Source organism: Mustelus asterias, chromosome 1 (assembly GCF_964213995.1).
Source record: "Mustelus asterias chromosome 1, sMusAst1.hap1.1, whole genome shotgun sequence".
Lineage (NCBI taxonomy): Eukaryota > Metazoa > Chordata > Chondrichthyes > Carcharhiniformes > Triakidae > Mustelus > Mustelus asterias.
This window is the reverse complement of record NC_135801.1, coordinates 125057007-125078420: the sequence shown is the minus strand read 5'-3', so window position 1 is coordinate 125078420 and position 21414 is coordinate 125057007. Positions and strand designations below refer to the sequence as shown.

Here is a 21414-nt window from a genome sequence, read left to right as displayed (position 1 = left end):
AACCTTAATTGGTTTAGTAATGGCCTGGATTTTGCAGTCGTAACAACGGCAAAACTGTCAGTGTTCACCATTATTACAACTGTGACACTGGCAGCAATATCTGGGGCTGAATTTTCATGGAGTCAGGGAGACTTTGTGGAGGGGTGAAAATGGTGACTGGGACTTGATTTCGGGATTCATAGCCCTATTCCTGGGGTTCCAATTTTCAGGGGTGCCTTTTAAGAGTGCGAGCTGATTTGGTCGCAAGCTCACACTCTGCACTCCCGACCTGGCTAGCCCCATTACATGTATACACATATCCTGATCCTTCACAGTTTTCATGAAGGCAGAGCAGGTTTTCAAAGAACAAAGAACAATACAGCACAGGAACAGGCCCTTCGGCCCTCCAAGCCCGCGCCGCTCCCTGGTCCAAACCAGACCATTCTTTTGTATCCCTCCATTCCCATGGTTCACCACATTTCAGAGATGTGGTGAACCATATTCTGTATGAGGAGCCTTTTGAAAGGTAAACTCAAAAGGTCCTCCTGATGCCCCATCTCCCAATTCCAAGATATAGACCCCTCGTATTTTCATGTCCAGATATGCCCCTCAATCACTCCTATGGACCCTTGTGCCCTCATGCCAAGCTATGACAGTTCCATGCCTATTCACTCCTTGTACTGTATAGAAATAACAATCTCTATAGTGACAAAATGATGTGAAAAAAAGTTTTAAACAGTCATTTATTGATAACTATCAACTTCCTCAAAAACGCTCCTTTTTACCACAAGCCAATAAAAGTGTCAATCATCCAGACCATTTAAAGTATCAATAGCTGAAACTGCAAGCATTTGAAAACTCTTTATCTGTCCTCCCACAATCCAAAGATGTTCAGGTTAAGTAGATTGGCCATGCTAAATGTTAGGTGGATTAGCCATGGTAAATGGTTAGGGTTATGGGTATAGGGCAGGGGTTGGGCCTGGGTAAGATGCTCTTTCAGAGAGTAGTTGCGGACCTAATGAGCTGAATGGTCTCCTTCTGCACTGTAGGGATTCTGTGGATTCTATGTTGCACTTGACAGAAGTGACCAATGAGCCAGAGTTGTCAATCAAGCAATTGTTCCTGGGGCTCAGACATTTCAACCATCTAATAGATTTAAGGGTTCTCAGCATTCTCTCATTATATATTCTTGGCTGAGTCAAAACAGATAGAAACATAGAAACTAGAAAAAGGAGTAGGCCATTTGGCCCTTCAAGCCTGCTCCACCATTCATTTTGATCATGACTGATCATCAAATTCAATATCCTGATCCCCCTTCCCCCCGTATCCCTTGATCCCTTTAGCCCCAAGAGCTGTATCTAATTTCTTCTTGAAATCAGACAACGTTTTGGCCTCAACTACATTCTGTGGTACTGAATTCCACACATTCACCATCCTCTGAGTGAAGAAACCTCTCCTCACCTCAGCTCGAAAAGGTTTACCCCTTATCCTCAAACTATAACCCATAGTTCTGGAAGGTTCATTAACAGGTAGTCCCCACCTTTTATGGCGGACACATCCGTGTTAGTGTGATCTGCCCACTATATGCAGTGGAGAGTAAAACCAAAAGGAAAAGTAATAAGCTTTTTAAAAATAACTGAGTCTCACAAAGCAACTGCCTCTCTTAATTGTTAACAGTTGCATCCAGAATCTCATCACTAACATAAATGCACATTAATGGGGTGTGAATACCTGAAGGCGTGACTTTGCCACAAATCAGCAGTGTCTGTGTTATTGAATCCTATTTGGCGATGTAGATGGTTGCCTACAATAAATGTGGACAGTGTGTTTAAATCAGGTTGCTATGAAGTATTTAGGACCGCAATGGAATTTTGGGCTATCATGAATGCTCCTGCACTGTCCCTGCTGCTGGCTCCATTGTGACCTCTGCTATCACTTGCTTCCTCTCCTCTTAAGTTGGTCATGGCTGACTACATTCCATGGAGAAGCCTCTGGATTTCCCGCCTCCTCTCCATTGACTGGTGAACTGCTCATTTAGCCCTGGCAGCTTGTACACTTGATCATTATGTAGCCCAATCACCAAAATTAATCGGGCCACTCACAGCCAACATCAGCTGAGTGACAGTCAAATTGAAAATCATTCCCTCGTTCAATAATAACAAAGGAATTTGACTTGTACAGAAAATTGGTGCAAAGTCAGTATAGCAATAGCTCAGTGCACCAGTCCATACTGGTTGCAGCTAGCATCAGTTGCAGACACCAAATGGGTATTGAGCTACTAGTCAAGGACAGCAGTTCATTGGCCGTTTTCTATGGTGCGTAAGCAAGCAGAAAGGATTCGGGTAAGGTGATCTCCAGTAGTGGCCTGGAGATTAAAAATGGAATATTTCCTGAGTTTCTTTAGAAGGGGTTCTGGTAATACTGTTAAGGATCACTGGTTATCCTACTCAACACCTGGCAGAACTAGACAGAAAATGTGCATTGCAGGCTCCAACCAAATGTATCTGACTTTAACATTCAAGGTCCCACAACCAGTGCAGACCCTCGATTTGGTATTTCAGAAACCTCACACCTGTTTGAAGGCAGGCACCCTGGATCTCTAATAGTCATCCGAGCCAACGTGACATACTCTGCACTTCTGGCACAGTTCAGCACAGCAGAGCACAATTCACAATGCAGAGGTTTTACAAATGGGAAACAGGCAGCTGTAAGGTGAATTTCTTGCCAATTTGTCTTAATTCCAGCCTCAGAAAAACATCTATCATACCAGTGCAATTTTTTTTTATTAGTTTCCCAGATCAGTCATCCATGTGGCCTCTCTGAATTACAAAACCAATTTGGTGCCAATGAGATGAATTATAGGTACTTTCTGCTGTGTACCCATACCCACTAGAAACTAGGTCAAGGTTGGCCAAACCAAATTGTTCAATCAATGATTCATTAATTTCTGTATTATTGACTATCTGCTAACCATGCAATATTTTTTAAACAGCACCAAGCCAGTTATTATTCAAACTTTGCAGCGGTAGATGGGACTCAGAAAAGTCAATGCTTTCAACAGTTGAGCTTCATAAGTTTATTCAAGCCATATTATCTGTGTCTTGCTTAATGGTTTCTTGATAAATCTAACAGACACGGAGCTTAGATTTTCTATTCATAAGCAGGTGAAATGATCAACTTGTTCCATCTTCCATCATTAATCCTGACTTTTTAAGAAAATCAGTCTGGGTGCTCCTATTCCTCTGTACTTTTTTGGTATTAATTTCACAAGTTGCACATTTTTGCTTTCTGGCTGACTAGGTACTAAGGGACTTCAACTGCATCTGCTGTTTGCATGCCTAAGATTATTAGTCACTTAGCCAACTAGATTTACTCCCCCACAATCAGTCATTTCTAGTGCTTGTCTTCGAACAAGTTGGACAGGGCTGGATAGATTATAACGCCCTATCTCAATCCTTCTAAATCACCAACTATTCCATCTGTAATCTGCTTTGACTGCACATTTCTTTTGGGTTAAAGAGTGAAGGATGGAAAGGACTGATTGTGTAAGATGGAAAATACAGCTGTTAGTGTCAGCACATAATCGATGTAGACAAGGCAGTGTTCGCGCCATCATTTAGATGAGCTATTTGGGTCAATTCTGTGATTGTGGGGAATCGTAGCATTGAGATGCGCGCCTACAATGATGGAGTAGATTGCTGACCTCTGTTGATTATGTTTTCCTTGTGCACAGGGAGTGCTGTGGCAATTAGTGGGTATGATGTGGAGATGCCACATCAGATTAGTGGGTAGGCAGCTCTATGAGGCTGCTACTGTTAAAAATGTGCTATTTTATTCCCATGGAGCCTAACCATTCTGGCAAACCACCGTAAAGATAATAGGGTGGATTTTCCTCCTCATTCCAGTATTGAAGGGAGCACCAAGAATGTGCTACTCCTGTTCAGCTTTAGGGTCCATAGGACATCTTATTCCAATCAATCTACATGGTCTGGGGGCACTCTTGTTGAAGGCCTGTCCTCGGGAAAGAGGAAGATGTGGCAAAGTTTGACCTTTCAGCATACATGTGAATGTTGGGCCTTGACAATGAGAAAACAAAATGCTGGAAATACTCTGGAGGTCTGCCAGCGTCTTTGTAAAGAGAAACAGAGTTAACGTTTCAGACCAGGGCACAGTAGCTCTTTAGGCATTCCTGTCAGCAAGTAAACAAATAGGAAAATGAGTCTGGGAACGTCTCCTCCTGCCTTCTTCGCGTGCCTCCGCCCAGAAAAGATCACAAATCCTAAGCAATGTCAAAGAGCTTGAAGACACAATGATTCTTTTGTCATCTGAGCTTTGATGTTGGTTCCGGGAAACTGTGTGGTCCACAGGGGCAAAAGCAATGAAAATCCACCCACTGACAGTAACAAGTAGTAACCAGCACAATCGAGTCTCGACAGGCTGCCAGCTGAGGGGCAGAAAGTGGCTATTTTTGGGCAGGTGTTTGGAACTCTCAAGATGATGATAAGTAAGTTGGAAGCTGGTGTCTACATAAGTAAACGTCGTGTTCCATAGAAAAAATGCTGCAAGATGAAGGCTGCCAACGATTAACTGTCTGTTGCAGGAGGTAGCAAAGCACATGGAGTGGGAGGAAACAGACCAGTTGTGTTAGTGCTGGGCAGTCTCTGAACTCGGCAGTGCCAGAGTTGTGCGCTCTCTGAACTCCAGTATTAGCGCTCTGCATTCTGTCTACGTCTTGTGTATTCTCTAAATTTAGTAAGGCTCTGTGTCCACAGCAATTGGGTGCGTGAGTGCTGTGCATTCTCACAACTCCCGAATGTTAACATTTGTGTTCTCTGAACTCAGGAGTGTTAGCATTGTGCATACTCGTAACTCCAGAACGTTAGCGCTGTGCATTCTCAGAACTCAGTAGAATTAGCACTGTTTGTTCTCTGAACTCCATAGTGTTAGCCTCTGCCTGTACTCTGAAATCAGTACTGTGAGCATTGTGCTTTTCTCTGAACTCTGAAACCTGCATGATATGACTGGATCAAATTACACATTTCAGAGAATTTGTTTTACTGTACAAAATTGCACATTCCAGGCAAAGAGGCGTTGGTGAGAATTGCCTCCCTACTTGCCGTCCATTAGAATAAAAAAAATCACCAGAGCTACAGCTAAATTTACAACTGATATCAAAGAGTTTGTCACAGTGTTCAACGTATATTTGGGGGTAACAATTTGTTCACTGCACTGCTTGCAGACTCTGTTGATTCCTTGAGGCAGATTGTGCTGCACCACCTGTACAGCGATCCTCAATGACATAAATGAGGAAATCCAAATGGACTGCTCTACACGGATGCCATCATCTCACGCGAGAACACCATCTACCAGGTACACGGTACATACACTTGCTACTCGGCCAACGTTGTCTACCTGATACGCTGCAGGAAAGGATGTCCCGAGGCATGGTACATTGGGGAGACCATACAGACGCTACGACAATGGGTGAATGAACACCGCTCGACAATCACCAGGCAAGAGTATTCTCTTCCTGTTGGGGAACACTTCAGCAGTCATGGCCATTCAGCCTCTGATCTTCGGGTAGGCATTCTTCAAGGTGGCTTTCATGACACACGACAGCGCAGAGTTGCTGAGCAGAAACTGATAGCCAAGTTCCGCACACATGAGGATGGCCTCAACCAGGATCTTGGGTTCATGTCACACTATCTGTAACCCCCACGACTTGCCTGGACTTGCAAAATCTCACTAACTGTCCTGTCTGGAGACAATACACATCTCTTTAATTTGTGCTTAACCCTCTCTCCACTCACATTGTCTGTACCTTTAAGACTTGATTACCTGTAAAGACTCGCATTCCAACCATTATCTTGTAAATTGAGTTTGTGTCTTTATATGCCCTGTTTGTGAACAGAACTCCCACTCACCTGATGAAGGAGCAGCGCTCTGAAAGCTAGTGGCTTTTGCTACCAAATAAACCTGTTGGACTTTAACCTGGTGTTGTGAGACTTCTTACTGTGTTTACCCCAGTTCAACGCCGGCATCTCCACATCATAGTAAACTGCCCTCAGCCGATATTCCCTCTCATCTTGTTCTCCGATACGTGGCCTACCAATTTAAGTGTATGAACCCTTCAAGTATTTTGTGCGGTTGTTCATGCATGATAACTACGGGGTCAGTATGTGCTCAGCCTGTGTGGGAACATTTGAGTTGTTATGCGGCCAGGGAACATTTCCTGCAACACTGTGGCCAGAATTCTCTGACCTCACCAGTGGGTGAGATTCTCCTGTCCCGCTGCTATGAATGGAGATTTGGCTGAGCGCCAAATTCTTTGTTCTTGCTGGCAGCGAGAGGGGTGCATGAGACCGGAGAATTCTAACCTGCATTTACACTCTCAGGATCATAATGTGGAGATGCCAGCGTTGGACCGGGGTGGGCACAGTAAGAAGTCTCACAACACCAGGTTAAAGTCCAACAGGTTTATTTGGTATCACGAGCTTTCGGACCGCTGCTCCTTCATCAGATGCAGAGGCAACGCTCCGAAAGCTCGTGATACCAAATAAACCTGTTGGACTTTAACCTGGTGTTGTAGGGCTCTCAGGATCAATGCAAGTTTCCATAGCAACACTTCAACATGAACAAATCCTTTGGCCATGGAATCTATCGGGAAACAATGGGGTATCATGGCGGGGTGTCTGATTGGATGAGTTGGGAGGCTTCCTCCATTCTTAAGAGGTTCTGAAATCTTTGGGTGGGTTCAGATCATAAACTCTAATCAGATCTTAGCTCCTAAAGTCATTGGAAGTTACCTGTGTTCACTAGTGCTGTTTGAACACCTATGTTCAGCGGACATTCAAAATGTCCAAATAAGATCCACGAGAAAGTAGTACAAACTAAGTACTAAGTAATTCTATGCTTCCATGTCCAATATCTTCTGCTGGAAATAGGACAAGTTATTAGTCATGCTTGACTGAATATCATATGATATGCTAAGGAAACAGGCCCCAGGTAGGAATAATGTTTTGATTAAATGTCAAACTTTTCACAGCAAAACGGTAATACTCTGGAGTTCTGAAATTGGCACATTATAAACACTTTAATTTAATCAAAAATTCATTTGATTGTCATAAATCATTTACCTCCAAGAGAAAGAAACACTTGGGCCTGGATTTTCACCAAGTCGGCTTGTCTCAGGAGCCCTCTAAAAATGGAGGACTATTCCCGGATTCCAGGTTTCCCAACCTCATTCCTCCACTGTCAAATTTTCAGGAGTGCTTCTAAAGGTACGGGCTGCTTTCTGTCAGAAGCCTGCATTCAGCACTTTCCACCTGGCTGGCTCCATTGCAGAGATAGGCATATCCTACTCTGCAATTTTCATGCAGGCAGGCCAGGTTTTGAAGAGTTATGGTATACAGCCCCTTAGAGGAGTTGTGAGCCCCCTGTATGCATGAGGGGGGCTTTTAAAAGGTAAGTTTAAAAGGTTCCCTCACGTCCTTTATGCCAAGTTACCCCCTTCTCACCCATCCCATGTTACCTCATGCCTTTATGCCAAGTTCTCTTCTTCTGCCCACCCCATGTCCCCTAATGCTCCTATAAAAAGTTCTGCTTTTCCGCCTGCCTCTTATATCCCCCCCTGCCCCCATGCCAAACTCTGCCTTTCTACCCGCCCACTCAAACCCCTTATGCCCCCATGCCATGCATGGCACTTCTATATCCATTGGCCCACTGCACAATTTCTAGAACCAATGAACACATAGGGCATAGTGGCATGAATAGAAAAATTAGGTTTGAAAAAATGTAAGCCGTTGATAACTTTCTCTCTTTGAAAAAAAAAGTCTGAATTAAGCTAATGGAGTTTCAATTGTCCAGGCTTTGTGAGGTTTCAAAAACCTTAAACCTTCGAAAGCACTGAACCACTGTGACCCCAAACAGCTATTAGAATACTAGAACAGCTGCTTCACTAGGAAACATTGTTTAATTGACAGCTCAGACTCTCTCATCTTTGCAGTCGATTTCACAATGTTTATTGACACAAGTAAAGTGGACCCAAAGGTCTGTGGTTTTGAAGCTTCAAAGAACCTTGATGATTGACTTTTATTAACTTGGCCTCGATTTTCTTCAAGCATAGGAGAAAGTTAACAATGGATTATATTTTTTCAAAAAATCCACTATACACTATGGTGTTCATTGGTACAATTGGTTAATGGGCATGGAAGTGCCTGTGCTTGACATACAGGGAATGAGGGGACATGGGGTTTGGTGGAAAGGCAAAGCTTGCATAGGGTCAGAAAGGGATGGATAGCAGGGCAGAGTTTGGCATGGGGACTTAGGGGGTCAGTGGGAAGCAAGAAATAGCATGGATAGGGCCTGGAGAATGTTTGATAGATGAAGGGGTATGAGGGGTTATGACTAGAAGCATTTGTGTTTCTTCCACTGAGACAAAATCCTGCCACACCAAGGCAGACATTCCTCAGCATCTGGCTGTCCCTGTGACTGCTTCCATACTTCTTCCCAGGTCAGCTAGCCTGCCTCCAGCACACATCCAGCCCTGGCAATGAAGATCCTATCTTTGTGGGCACTTTTTCCTAACGCAGGCAGGCTGAGCCAGGGATTTTGTACAACTCCCCCTACCTGCCTTGAGGATGAAAATCCAGACCTTAATGCTGTTATCCAAGAACAAAAAGTATCTCTCCATTTTCAATCGGCTATTGTGATTGGTGAATTTGTCCACTTACCTCCTCGAGGCAGGGAATCATTGAATAGACCTTCTGTTGCTTCACAAGAGCTTCCATCACCCCCACAAATACGACATCTGTCTTCTTTCGCATCAGATCCCAAAATATGATCACATCCTACATGCTTTAGGCACAAAGAAATAAATCAATCAAAATAGTTGTGTTATCATTGTAACACTGATTGAAATAATAGGAATGTTTTGTTTTAATTCATTTGTGGGACATGGGCGTTGCCGATCCCTAGTTGCCCTTGAAGGGCAGTTGAGATTGATATTTTTATATAACCACATTGCTGTCGGTCTGGAGTCACATGTAGGCCAGACCAGGAAAGGATGGCAGATTTCCTTCCCTAAAGAACATTAGTGAACCAGATGGGTTTTTCTGACAATCGACAATGGTTTGATGGGTCATCAGTAGATTCTTAATGCCAGATTTTTTTTTTATTGAATTCAAATTCTACCATTGGAATCCAGGTCCCCAGAACATTAGCTGAGTTTCTGGATTAATAGTATAGCGATAAGACCACGAGGACATTACCTCCCTAATAATAACAGTTCAAACATACATGGATCAGCCAGTCACCATCTGAATTTGTGGGTCTGGAATTTCCTAATTATTGGGTATCTAACATATTTCATTGTTGTTATCTTATACCAATTTCAAACTGATTGAGTTGTTTTGTTGATTTGCAAAATTAACATTTAAGACTCTTTTGATATATGGAAACCTAAAGGAGAAGTAAAGTAAAAATAATGATAATAATGATGATAATAAGGACAACATTTTATAAAAACACTTAACTTTAAGTTTCTTCACGCTTATAACATAAAACCTTCAGAATTAGGTTCATCTACCATCACCTGAATTATATCATTCAGCAGTTAAGTTTAATCACTATGTAAATATATCAACAAATTCAGACTAAAGAGCTAACCTTTGCCCTTTACTCTTTATACATACTTGTTTAATAGGGAACAAAAAGCACGGGATAGTTCTAAGACCCAGCAATTAAAATGTGACCTTTCTGCATTTGTGGCAAACATCCTGAGCATTAACTGCTGCAACATTTCTTTCACCAAAGTAAACGTTTGAAAAAAACTTTCCCGTAGAAACTAACCTAATCCCCAGTAAAACATCCAGCAAGATTTGTCAAGTTCGAACATTATAAGGACTGGGGGCTGATTTTTGTCATTCTGTGTGGCTGCAATATTTATTTGTTCTCTGCATAAGCCCTGTGGAGTTCAGGCAGGTGTAAATTATCTTTAAAAGTGTCAGTGTGGATACACAAGGACTTACAGATTGCTATTGGGTGGAGGGAAAGATCCTGTTGCTTCAGCCCAGTATGTGCTTTGCGGTGTTTGCAATTGTATTCATTAGGCTTTTAAGAACATAAGAAATAGGAGCAGGAGTAGGCCATCTAGCCCCTCGAGCCTGCCCCGCCATTCAATAAGATCATGGCTGATCTGACGTGGATCAGTACCACTTACCCGCCTGATCCCCATAACCCTTAATTCCCTTACCGATCAGGAATCCATCCATCCGCGCTTTAAACATATTCAGCGAGGTAGCCTCCACCACCTCAGTGGGCAGAGAATTCCAGAGATTCACCACCCTCTGGGAGAAGAAGTTCCTCCTCAACTCTGTCTTAAACCGACCCCCCTTTATTTTGAGGCTGTGTCCTCTAGTTTTAACTTCCTTACTAAGTGGAAAGAATCTCTCCGCCTCCACCCTATCCAGCCCCCGCATTATCTTATAAGTCTCCATAAGATCCCCCCTCATCCTTCTAAACTCCAACGAGTACAAACCCAATCTCCTCAGCCTCTCCTCATAATCCAAACCCCTCATCTCCGGTATCAACCTGGTGAACCTTCTCTGCACTCCCTCCAATGCCAATATATCCTTCCTCATATAAGGGGACCAATACTGCACACAGTATTCCAGCTGCGGCCTCACCAATGCCCTGTACAGGTGCATCAAGACATCCCTGCTTTTATATTCTATCCCCTTCGCAATATAGGCCAACATCCCATTTGCCTTCTTGATCACCTGTTGTACCTGCAGACTGGGCTTTTGCGTCTCATGCACAAGGACCCCCAGGTCCCTTTGCACGGTAGCATGTTTTAATTTGTTTCCATTGAGATAGTAATCCCATTTGTTATTATTTCCTCCAAAGTGTATAACCTCGCATTTCTCAACGTTATACTCCATTTGCCATATCCTCGCCCACTCACTCAGCCTGTCCAAATCTCTCTGCAGATCTTCTCCGTCCTCCACACGATTCACTTTTCCACTTATCTTTGTGTCGTCTGCAAACTTCGTTACCCTACACTCCGTCCCCTCCTCCAGATCATCTATATAAATGGTAAATAGTTGCGGCCCGAGTACCGATCCCTGCGGCACGCCACTAGTTACCTTCCTCCAACCGGAAAAACACCCATTTATTCCGACTCTTTGCTTCCTGTCGGATAGCCAGTCCCCAATCCACTTTAACACACTACCCCCAACTCCGTGTGCCCTAATCTTCTTCAGTAGCCTTTTATGGGGCACCTTATCAAACGCCTTTTGGAAATCCAAAAACACCGCATCCACCGGTTCTCCTCCATCAACCGCCCTAGTCACATCTTCATAAAAATCCAACATGTTCGTCAAGCACGACTTTCCCCTCATGAATCCATGCTGCGTCTGATTGATCGAACCATTTCTATCCAGATGCCCTGCTATCTCCTCTTTAATAATGGATTCCAGCATTTTCCCTACTACAGACGTTAAGCTGACCGGCCTTTTGTTTGTTGCTTTCTTTTCATCAAAATCCACAGTGTTTCCCTGGGTTAGTGCAAAGGCTTAAATATGTTAAAATATGCAAGTCAGCGAGTAGAGCCTTCTTAAACCTGATGATGAATTTCTGCTTACTGCTGGAAGTAAGACTATGAACTTCCGCTGCATTACTGCAAGTCACTTACACTGATTCATCCGATACAGGGCTGTAGGTGCTACAAAACCAGTGACAGGCACAAAGGGTTGTAATGTTGGTTAATTCCACAATTTTTCTGTAAGATAGGAGAGATTTGGAAAAAGTTGTGGAGAAGATAGCATGCAGAAATTTCATTAAGGCCAGTCCTTGGGAAAATCCATAATCTGCTTATGTTCATTCCCATTGAAGGAGGCAGCATGTAAACTTCATGCTGCTCTCTTGTGTAAATGATCATGTTGGCCCAAATAGGTCCCATTCTTCAAATTCATTTATTTATTAGCGTCACAAGTAGGCTTACGTTAACGCTGCAATGAAGTTACTGTGAAAATGCCATTCCTTCCTGAATCAAGATCCTGGAATTCCTTCCCAAACAGCATTGAGGATCAATCCACAGCACATGGACTGCAGCGATTCAAGAAGGTGGCTCACCACCTTCTCAAAGCCGACTAGGGATGGGCATTAAATGCCGATGGGGAGATGCCGACGTTGGACTGGGGTAAACACAGTAAGAAGTCTCACAACACCAGGTTAAAGTCCAACAGGCTTATTTGGTAGCAAAAGCCACTAGCTTTTGGAGCGCTTGCTGGTCCTTCGTCAGGTGAGTGGGAGTTCTGTTCACAAACAGGGCATATAAAGACACAAACTCAATTTACAAAATAATGGTTGGAATGTGAGTCTTTATAGGTAATCAAGTCTTAAAGGTACAGACAATGTGAGTGGAGAGAGCGTTAAGCACAGGTTAAAGAGATGTGTATTGTCTCCAGCCAGGACAGTTAGTGAGATTTTGCAAGCCCAGGCAAGTCATGGGGGTTACAGATAGTGTGACATGAACCCAAGATCCCGGTTGAGGCCGTCCTCATGTGTGCGGAACTTGGCTATCAGTTTCTGCTCAGCGACTCTGCGCTGTTGTGTTCGTGAAGGCCGCCGTGGAGAACGCTTACCTGAAGATCAGAGGCCGAATACCCGTGACCGCTGAAGTGTTCCCCAACAGGAAGAGAACACTCTTGCCTGGTGATTGGCGAGCGGTGTTCATTCATCCGCTGTCGTGGCGTCTGCATGGTCTCCCCAATGTATCATGCCTCGGGACATCATTTCCTGCAGAGTATCAGGTAGACAACGTTGGCCGAGTTGCAAGAGTATGTACCATGTACCTGGTGGATGGTGTTCTCACGTGAGGGCTTGTCCATAGGGGATGGCTTCTTTAACGTGTTTAGGGTGGAAGCTGGAGAAGTGGAGCATCGTGAGGTTACCCGTGGGCGTGCGGTACAGTGAAGTCCTCCGTATACACAGGATCTGCTCAGATGAGGAGGATCGCAACAGACACCTCCAGACACTGAAAGATGCCCTCATAAGAACAGGATATAGAAATCATAGAAACCCTACAGTGTGGAAGGAGGCCATTCGGCCCATCGAGTCTGCACCGATCACAATCCCACCCAGGCCCTACCCCCATATCCCTACATATTTACCCACTAATCCCTCTAACCTACACATCTCAGGACACTAAAGGGCAATTTTTAGCATGGCCAATCAACCTAACCCGCACATCTTTGGACTGTGGAAGGAAACCGGAGCGCCCGGAGGAAACCCACGCAGACACGAGGAGAATGTGCAAACTCCACACAGACAGTGACCCAAGCCGGGAATCGAACCCAGGTCCCTGGAGCTGTGAAGCAGCAGTGCTAACCACTGTGCTACCGTGCCGCCCCAGGTTATGGCGCTTGACTCATCGATCGACAGTTCTGACGCGCCACAGCGGAAAACCGCACCGAACTCCTCAGAAGACAAACACGGGAAACGGCGGACAGAGTATCCTTCGTCGTCCAGTACTTCCCCGGAGCGGAGAAGCTACGACATCTCCTCCGGAGCCTTCAACATGTCATTGATGAAGACAAACATCTCGCCAAGGCCATCCCACACCCCCACTTCTTGCCTTCAAACAACCGCACAACCTCAAACAGACTATTGTCCGCAGCAAACTACCCAGCCTTCAGGAGAACAGTGACCACAACGCCACACAACCCTGCCACAGCAACCTCTGCAAGACATGCTGGATCATCGACACGGATGCCATCATCTCACGTGAGAACACCATCCACCAGGTACACAGTACATACTCTTGCAACTCGGCCAACGTTGTCTACCTGATACGCTGCAGGAAAGGATGTCCCGAGGCATTGTACATTGGGGAGACCATGCAGACGCTACGACAGCGGATGAATGAACACCACTCGACAATCACCAGGCAAGAGTGTTCTCTTCCTGTTGGGGAACACGTCAGCGGTCACGGGCATTCGGCCTCTGATCTTTGGGTAAGCGTTCTCCAAGGCGGCATTCACGAACACGACAGCGCAGAATCGCTGAGCAGAGACTGATAGCCAAGTTCCGCACACATGAGGACGGCCTCAACCGGGATCCTGGGTTCATGTCACACTATCTGTAACCCCCATGACTTGCCTGGGCTTGCAAAATCTCACTAACTGTCCTGTCTGGAGACAATACACATCTCTTTAACCTGTGCTTAATGCTCTCTCCACTCACATTGTCTGTACCTTTGAGACTTGATTACCTGTAAAGACTCACATTCCAACCATTATTCTGTAAATTGAGTTTGTGTCTTTATATGCCCTGTTTGTGAACAGAACTCCCACTCACCTGGCGAAGGGGCAGCAAGTGCTCCGAAAGCTAGTGGCTTGTGCTACCAAATAAACCTGTTGGACTTTAATCTGGTGTTGTGAGACTTCTTACTGCATTAAATGCTGGCCAGCCAGTGACACCCATGTCCCATGAATGAATAAAGAAAATCGAGAATCAAGGAAGTGAGAAGCCTTCCTGTTTCACAGATGTGGTGCTGGAATCCTTTGTGCTGGAGGTCGATAGGAAGAGAGAGGTCATGTTTCCACCAGGAGCCAGGAGGCCATCAAGAAGCTCCCTCCGAAAGGAAAAGGAGCAGGGGTAGAAGTAGCATTCGTGTCACACATGTATCAGACAATGACCATCTCCAAAAGGAGAGAATCTACCCAACTCCCCTTGACATTCAAAGGCATTACCATCGCTAAATCCCCCACCATTCGCATCCTGGAGAATTACCACTGACCAGAAATGGAACTGGACCAGCCATATAATTACTATGATTACAAGAGCAGGTCAGAGGCTGGGAATAGAAGGGAGCAGAGCAGAAGCAGAGAGGGAAAAGAACACCTGCATTTCCTGAGGTCAACAGAGGAAATAGTTCTCTGCATCATGGTTCTAGCTGTGACAGAGCCCATTGCATTTGGCATCGTGGAGGACATCGTGAATAACCTATGTTCCGACCTCATGCACTTTCTCCCTACTCACCCTCATCCTTGTCCTGCCATTTGGCAAGATGTGCAAGTTGTTAAGTTGTAAACATGAACCTCTCGCTATTTCTGTGCTCACACCAATCTTCCCCATCTGATTTTTTACTTTCAGATACCCGAGAACTGTGCCTATCTAATCACAGCAGCCTCAGGAGGAAGTGAGAGAGCTATAATGTAGCAAAAATGAAGAAGCCTTGTCTGCTGATCTGGCAGTCAAGTCACGAACTTAGATACTGGCACGCTGCATACTTTGGAGAGCAGTGTAAAATCAGGATCTACACTTGGTGATTCACAGATGGACTGCAGCCGGGGCTAAGGATAGGAATAGGCTGTTTAATGGGGGCATCGCACACAAGTTCTGCTGCTAGAGTCTCAGATGAAGACAAGGGAACGCAGATGTAATGGGCACTGAGGTACTTGGGGCATTGGCAGGTCTGTCAGATAGCCTGCTGTCACTGGCAAAAGGAGCATGGCAGAGTCTAGTCCCAATCTGGTAAAGGAAGTTGCACGGAGCTTGGAGTCCATCTATTCTTCCTTGCTAGCATTTGAAGACCCACCCATGAGGCAGCTGTCTCAGCTCCCACTGCAGCACAGGCAGCGACTAACCAATGTCTCAGTGCTGCCGTGGCAGCTCAGACAGAGGTCACAAGATCCATGTTTGCTGTCATTCAGGTTCAGAATGTTGTCATCATGGCTGAGGATTTCAGTGCTCAAAGGAGCAGGCAGACTTTAACACAAGTCCAATAATCAACAGATTACTGAGATTGCTAAGTTTTTTTAAGGTTAGGTTTATTTATTAGTGTCACAAGTAGGCTTACATTAACACTGCAATGAAATTACTGTGAAAATCCCCTAGTCGCCACACTCTGGCGCCTGTTCGGGTACACTAAGGAACAATTCAGCATGGCCAGTGCACCTAACCGTTGTCTCTTCGGCTAATTATAAATTTTAACAGTAGATATCTTTATTTAAGTGGTGAGTACTGATGAGTTCACTGGGGAACAAGCTTAGAGGATATCAATTAACACAAATGTCAACAGGGATGATCACTGAGTTGTGTAGGTTAAACTTTTATCGCTTATTGTACTTTAACTTAAATTCACTTTTTCCTTCACGTTACAGCGTAACTGTAGCTCCAAATGATCTAAGGCATCACCCTTAACTGATGTAAGTGTTACATTAAACACAGATACCTATACAAAGTTAATCACTTTCTCTCTATATACTCATAAATATATATATATGCACACACATACACACACATAAATATTATTACATTTATGGTGTACTTTACACTGTTACTATGTGAGCTTATAAGATGTTTTAGGACTATATTGTTTGGTTTATAAGTGTATTTTAGTTTGAGACTGTGGGCGGAATCTTACAGCTATTCACACCGGTGGGATTTTCTGGTCCCACTGCAATGAACAGACATTTGGCTGTGCGCCAAAGCGGGGTGTGAACAGCCGGTAAGATTGCGCCCTGTATTGATAAATTTAGGGTAAATGAAAGGGGTCATGTGACATATGCTGGCGTCTGCCTGACAGTAAGCCTGGGTGGGTTAATTGCAAGAGATCAGAAGACGACCCAGATTGTTTTACTAAGAGGGAGATGTTCACACTTGGGGACAATGATAACTGTTCCTAAATCTATAACGGGTAGACTCTGCATCTTTCGAAGTCCCAGAAGGTATTACAGTAACGTCTCAACTCCGACTGTCCACAAACCGGAGTTGTCTGGAAAATCGGACATTTTTAGAATCTGCCATGTATCAATTTTAATTGGGGTCTGCAATCAACTGGGAGGCTGTTGCAAAATAAACAAGTCAGCCAGCCCTGCACCTTAAGCAGAGAAAATGCTGACCCTATCATTCACTGTGTGGAATGAAGGGGAGAGCTCATGCTCAGTTTGAAGGCCGAGTTTGCCCAGCTGGAGCTAGAGGGAGAATGCTCATGGAAGCTCTCACCCTGCAATACAGTATTGGGAAGGGGAAAGAACAGATGTACAACCTTGGGAACTGTGAATCACTTTGGAATGGTCCTGAGAGATTTAGACATCTACTTAAGAGACCAAGTAACGTAACAAAATTGGGGTTTTCAGTTGTCGTTAAAAGTAGAAAGGGGGAAATTCTGTTTGATAGTTTTAAGTTGCCTACAAGAAGCAAATGTTTAGTTAATAGTGTTCTTTTTGCCTTTTTTAAAGTAAAAGTTTTAAAATGTGAAATCTTGTGTCTTTTGTTCAGCTAATAACTGGAAGTGTAAATTTCCCCTTTAAAAATTATCTTTCTCTACAGAGATGGTAACAGTACATGAACTAAATGTTCTTCTACAATCCTTTTGTCCCTTCTGCTCTCCAAAGAGAAATAAAATTAAACCGAAGGATGAATACGCAGGATCATATGCCAGATTGATCTATGTATATTGCAAGTCAACAATAAATGTATATCTTCAGTTTTCACATGGATATCATAGAATAGAATCATAGAATCCCAACATTCAGCCCATCGAGTCTGCACTGATAATAATCCTACCCAGGCCCTATCCCTGTAACCCCACATATTTATCCTGCTAATCCCCTTGACACTAAGGGGCAATTTAGCATGGCCAATCACCCTAACCCACACATCTTTGGACTGTGGGAGGAAACTGGAGCACCAGAGGAAACCCACGCAGACATGGGGAGAAGGTGCAAACTCCACACAGAGTGACCCAAGCCAGGAATTGAACCCGGGTCCCTGGCGCTGTGAGGCAGCAGTGCTAATCACTATGCCACCATGCCGATATGTTGCTACATGTATAGACTTGCTTCTATGCAAGAATTCCCCACTTTGAAGATGACGCTGGAATGTGGCGACTTCTTGCGAGTTGTCTCCAGCATACCCTCTAATTCTATCTTTTACTCTCGTTCTATGCTTTTAAAACTGTACTCTCTTTTAAACAGTCTAATAGACCTACCTTATATTGTTGATCTTTCTCTACACCCTAGCTATGTCTGTAACACTACATTCTGCACCCTCTCCTTTCCTTCTCCCCTATGTACTCTCTGAACGGTATGTTTTGTCTGTATAGTGTGCAAGAAACAACACTTTTCACCGTATACCAATACATGTGACAATAATAAATCAAATCACTTTAATGTATTGATCTGACTGATGAGAAGAAAAAGCAAACCTTGGATACAAAGGTTTAAAATCATGAAACTGAAAGGCAAACCTATTCATGATGATAGAAAAGGGGTTGATCATCGTGTTTCACTGCCCCACTAAATTTGATAAGTGAAGCACACTTCTGTGGGCACTGTTGGGATTTTTGTTTTTGACTGAGCTAAGAAGAGGGATTGAGTTTCGGAGCCAGGAGGTCATGCTGCAACTGTACAAAACTCTGGTGCGGCCGCACTTGGAGTATTGCGTACAGTTCTAGTTGCCGCATTATAGGAAAGATGTGGAAGTGTTGGAAAGGGTGCAGAGGAGATTTACCAGGATGTTGCCTGGTATGGTGGGAAAATCGTATGAGGAAAGGCTGAGGTACGTGAGGTTGTTTTTGTTAGAGGGAAGAAGGTTAAGAGGTGACTTAATAGAGGCATACAAGATGATCAGAGGATTAGATAGGGTGGATAGTGAGAGCCTTTTTCCTCGGATGGTGATGGCTGACACGAGGGGACATAGCTTTAAATTGAGGGGTGAGAGATATAGAACAGATGTTAGAGGTTCTTTACTCAGAGAGTAGTAAGGGCATGGAATGCCCTGCCTGCAGCAGTAGTGGACTCGTCAACATTAAGAGCATTCAAATGGTTATTGGATAAACATATGGATGATATTGGAATAGTGTAGATTAGAGGGGCTTTAGTTTGGTTTCACTGGTCGGCGCAACATCGAGGGCCGAAGGGCCTGTACTGCGCTGTAATGTTCTATGTTCTAAGAAGGAATTTACAAGTTTACATGTCAACTGGACTCAATAATTCCTCAGAGTCTTCCAAAAAATGATAAGGAAATGTGATACAATTAATATTAAAGTAAATGCAACCTTGCACTCTCCATTGATACAGATATCCAGTGAGTCTGCATGGCAACGAGTTCCATCAATAACTGCAGGAGACCGTTCGGTGTAAAAATTATATCCTTCAGCCAAGCAGTTTAAAGCACATGGCTTAACACCACCTGTTGAATGAGAACAGAAGTATTTAAATATAAAACAAGGTGCTAATATTTTCTGAATGTAAAAACTCAAAAGGCAACATTTCATACAAGTTCATTCAACTTTAATCTGCTGAACATTCACGTGTACCATATAATCAGAAACTGAAATATTGTTATTAATCCTTATTCAGTCCTTAATTTTCTCCCACCTCTCTTGGAACCCATGCCTGATGCTGGGGAACAGCTTCACTGGCAATGGCAGCTTCCTAATACCTCATCCAAATCACTATTCATCCTACGGAAGCACAGGTGACCAACAATATTTATTAACTATATAAAAGCAAATTACTGCAGATGCTGGAATCCGAAACACAAACAGAAAACGCTGGAAAATCTCAGCAGGTCTGACAGCATTTATGGGAAGAGGAAAGAGCGAACGTTTGAAGTTTGGATGACTCTTCGTCAGAGCCTTCAGTCGGAGGAGAAAAACAAATGGTTGGGGTCAACAAAGAGGCAGACAAAGCAGAGTTTATATCGCTTGTCCTGTACTGTTCAATTCCCACTTACGACCATGTTAAAATTCAACTTCACCTGCCATTCATGAACATGAATTTCTCATTAGGTGTCAAGGGCTAATGACCATGGACTGATTCTCTGACTAATGTTTTCAGTTTTATATTAGCACCATAAATATTAAATGGAATGAAGAATTTAAAGAAAATTAATTTGGTTTCATCTGAATTTATATATGTAAATAAAAAGGAGGATGCCACAAAACTCTGAAATGCTGCCCCAACCAAGCCACAGGATGTGAATTATTGTCTGCGATTCTCAACTTTGTGCCACCAGGACAAGACACTAGATCGTTTCCTGTAAAAACAGAGGAAAGAGTAGGAGAAAGGGTCATTTCTAATTGCTGTTACGCATGTCCTGAGGACAGTTATAGAGTAGTATTGGCAGAGAGCTGTCTATCCATCTCAAATGGCCTGACAGTTATGTGGTCACGGAGACTGCTGGAGAAGGAAAGGGGCAAATGGTAAAATAAATGATAAAGAAAAATACTTAGATGACACAAAATCACACTAACCTCCAGTGTACGGCTTCCAGTTGTAATACTTCCCGCGAAAAGGCAAATTATCAAAGTCTGCGCATTGTTTTTCACGGAAGTCACGAGATCCTGTTGGACATGGCTAAATGGAATTGCGGGGAGAAAAAGATACATTTCTATGTTGTGTCTGTAGAAAAATATCACATTACCTTTTCCTGAGGTTATCTTTCCTCCCAAGAAAAGCATTTTCAAAGTTAATTTCTACAGGAATTGAATGCCAATCACCATCAAATGCAAACTAAATATAAACATTTTTGACTTAAAAAGAAATTAGAACATTTCAGGAGTGTTCACTAAGTGTTAATTTAACTGCTCCATGGAGCTTTGACTTTTCTCGGTGTAGCTACAAAGCCCTGGCTGCCAAAACAGCATTAAGCTGTCAATGTCCAATTTAAGTATGCAGGTTGAACATCATCATAAACATTTTAGCATTTGAGCGTAATGGGTTGTTGTTGGAACTTACAGTACAAAAAAAGGGAAAATATTACCTATTTTCTTTCTTGCAAGTGAATACAAGAGTTGTGTTAATAAACAGTCTGGAATGGCAATTTGATTGCTGAATACAGAACATCATTACACTTATTGCAACATTTTCAGACGGGGTAGGGGGGGATACTGCTCCTCGCGTCCGCTCCTTAGTGATAACATGCTGCAGTGGGTGGTTAACAAGGTGAGGAACACACTTGCCCCCAGTAAGTGGAAGGAATTAGTTCCGCTCTCGAGAGTTACTGGCCAATTTGAGAGGTCAACAGTTCTCGCAGTCCCAGCATTGCCTCAAGAGAGTAGAGATGTACTGGTGAGGTTTTGGAGGCCAGGCAGAGAGGCATAAAGGAGGGTGGATTATGATTCTGGTGGGGGTGGCGGGGGGGGGGGCGCATGGCCCTAATGCACACAGGGCAGCCCTGATGAATGAGGTAGCTCTCTTTCTTCCTGCCTTTTCACCAACATTGGTTAAAAACAGCCTTCCCACTCTTTCGAACCTTCCGCTGCCCGATGTATTATGGCAGTGGAGGCAGATTGAGGGTCTTAATTTCCACTTATTTGGGCAGTAAATATGCCTAAGGGCGGGTGGCATAGTGCACCCCTTACCCACCTCCTGCATTATGCTAACCAGGTTTAGGTTGGGTGGAAAGGCAGTGGGCTACTGA

At 43.8% G+C, this 21414-nt stretch overlaps 1 protein-coding gene across 1 annotated transcript in view; it reads right to left on the bottom strand.

Annotated features, from left to right (window-relative positions):
• Positions 1-21414, bottom strand: part of adamts6 (ADAM metallopeptidase with thrombospondin type 1 motif, 6) — a 268724-nt gene that overhangs the window by 42502 nt on the left and 204808 nt on the right. Inside the window, exons 15-17 of the mRNA XM_078218220.1 lie at positions 20246-20348; positions 19046-19179; positions 8712-8835 (exon numbers count right to left, since the gene is read on the bottom strand). Of these exons, the coding sequence (XP_078074346.1) occupies positions 8712-8835; positions 19046-19179; positions 20246-20348 (361 nt within the window). The remainder of the gene's footprint in view (positions 1-8711; positions 8836-19045; positions 19180-20245; positions 20349-21414) is intronic.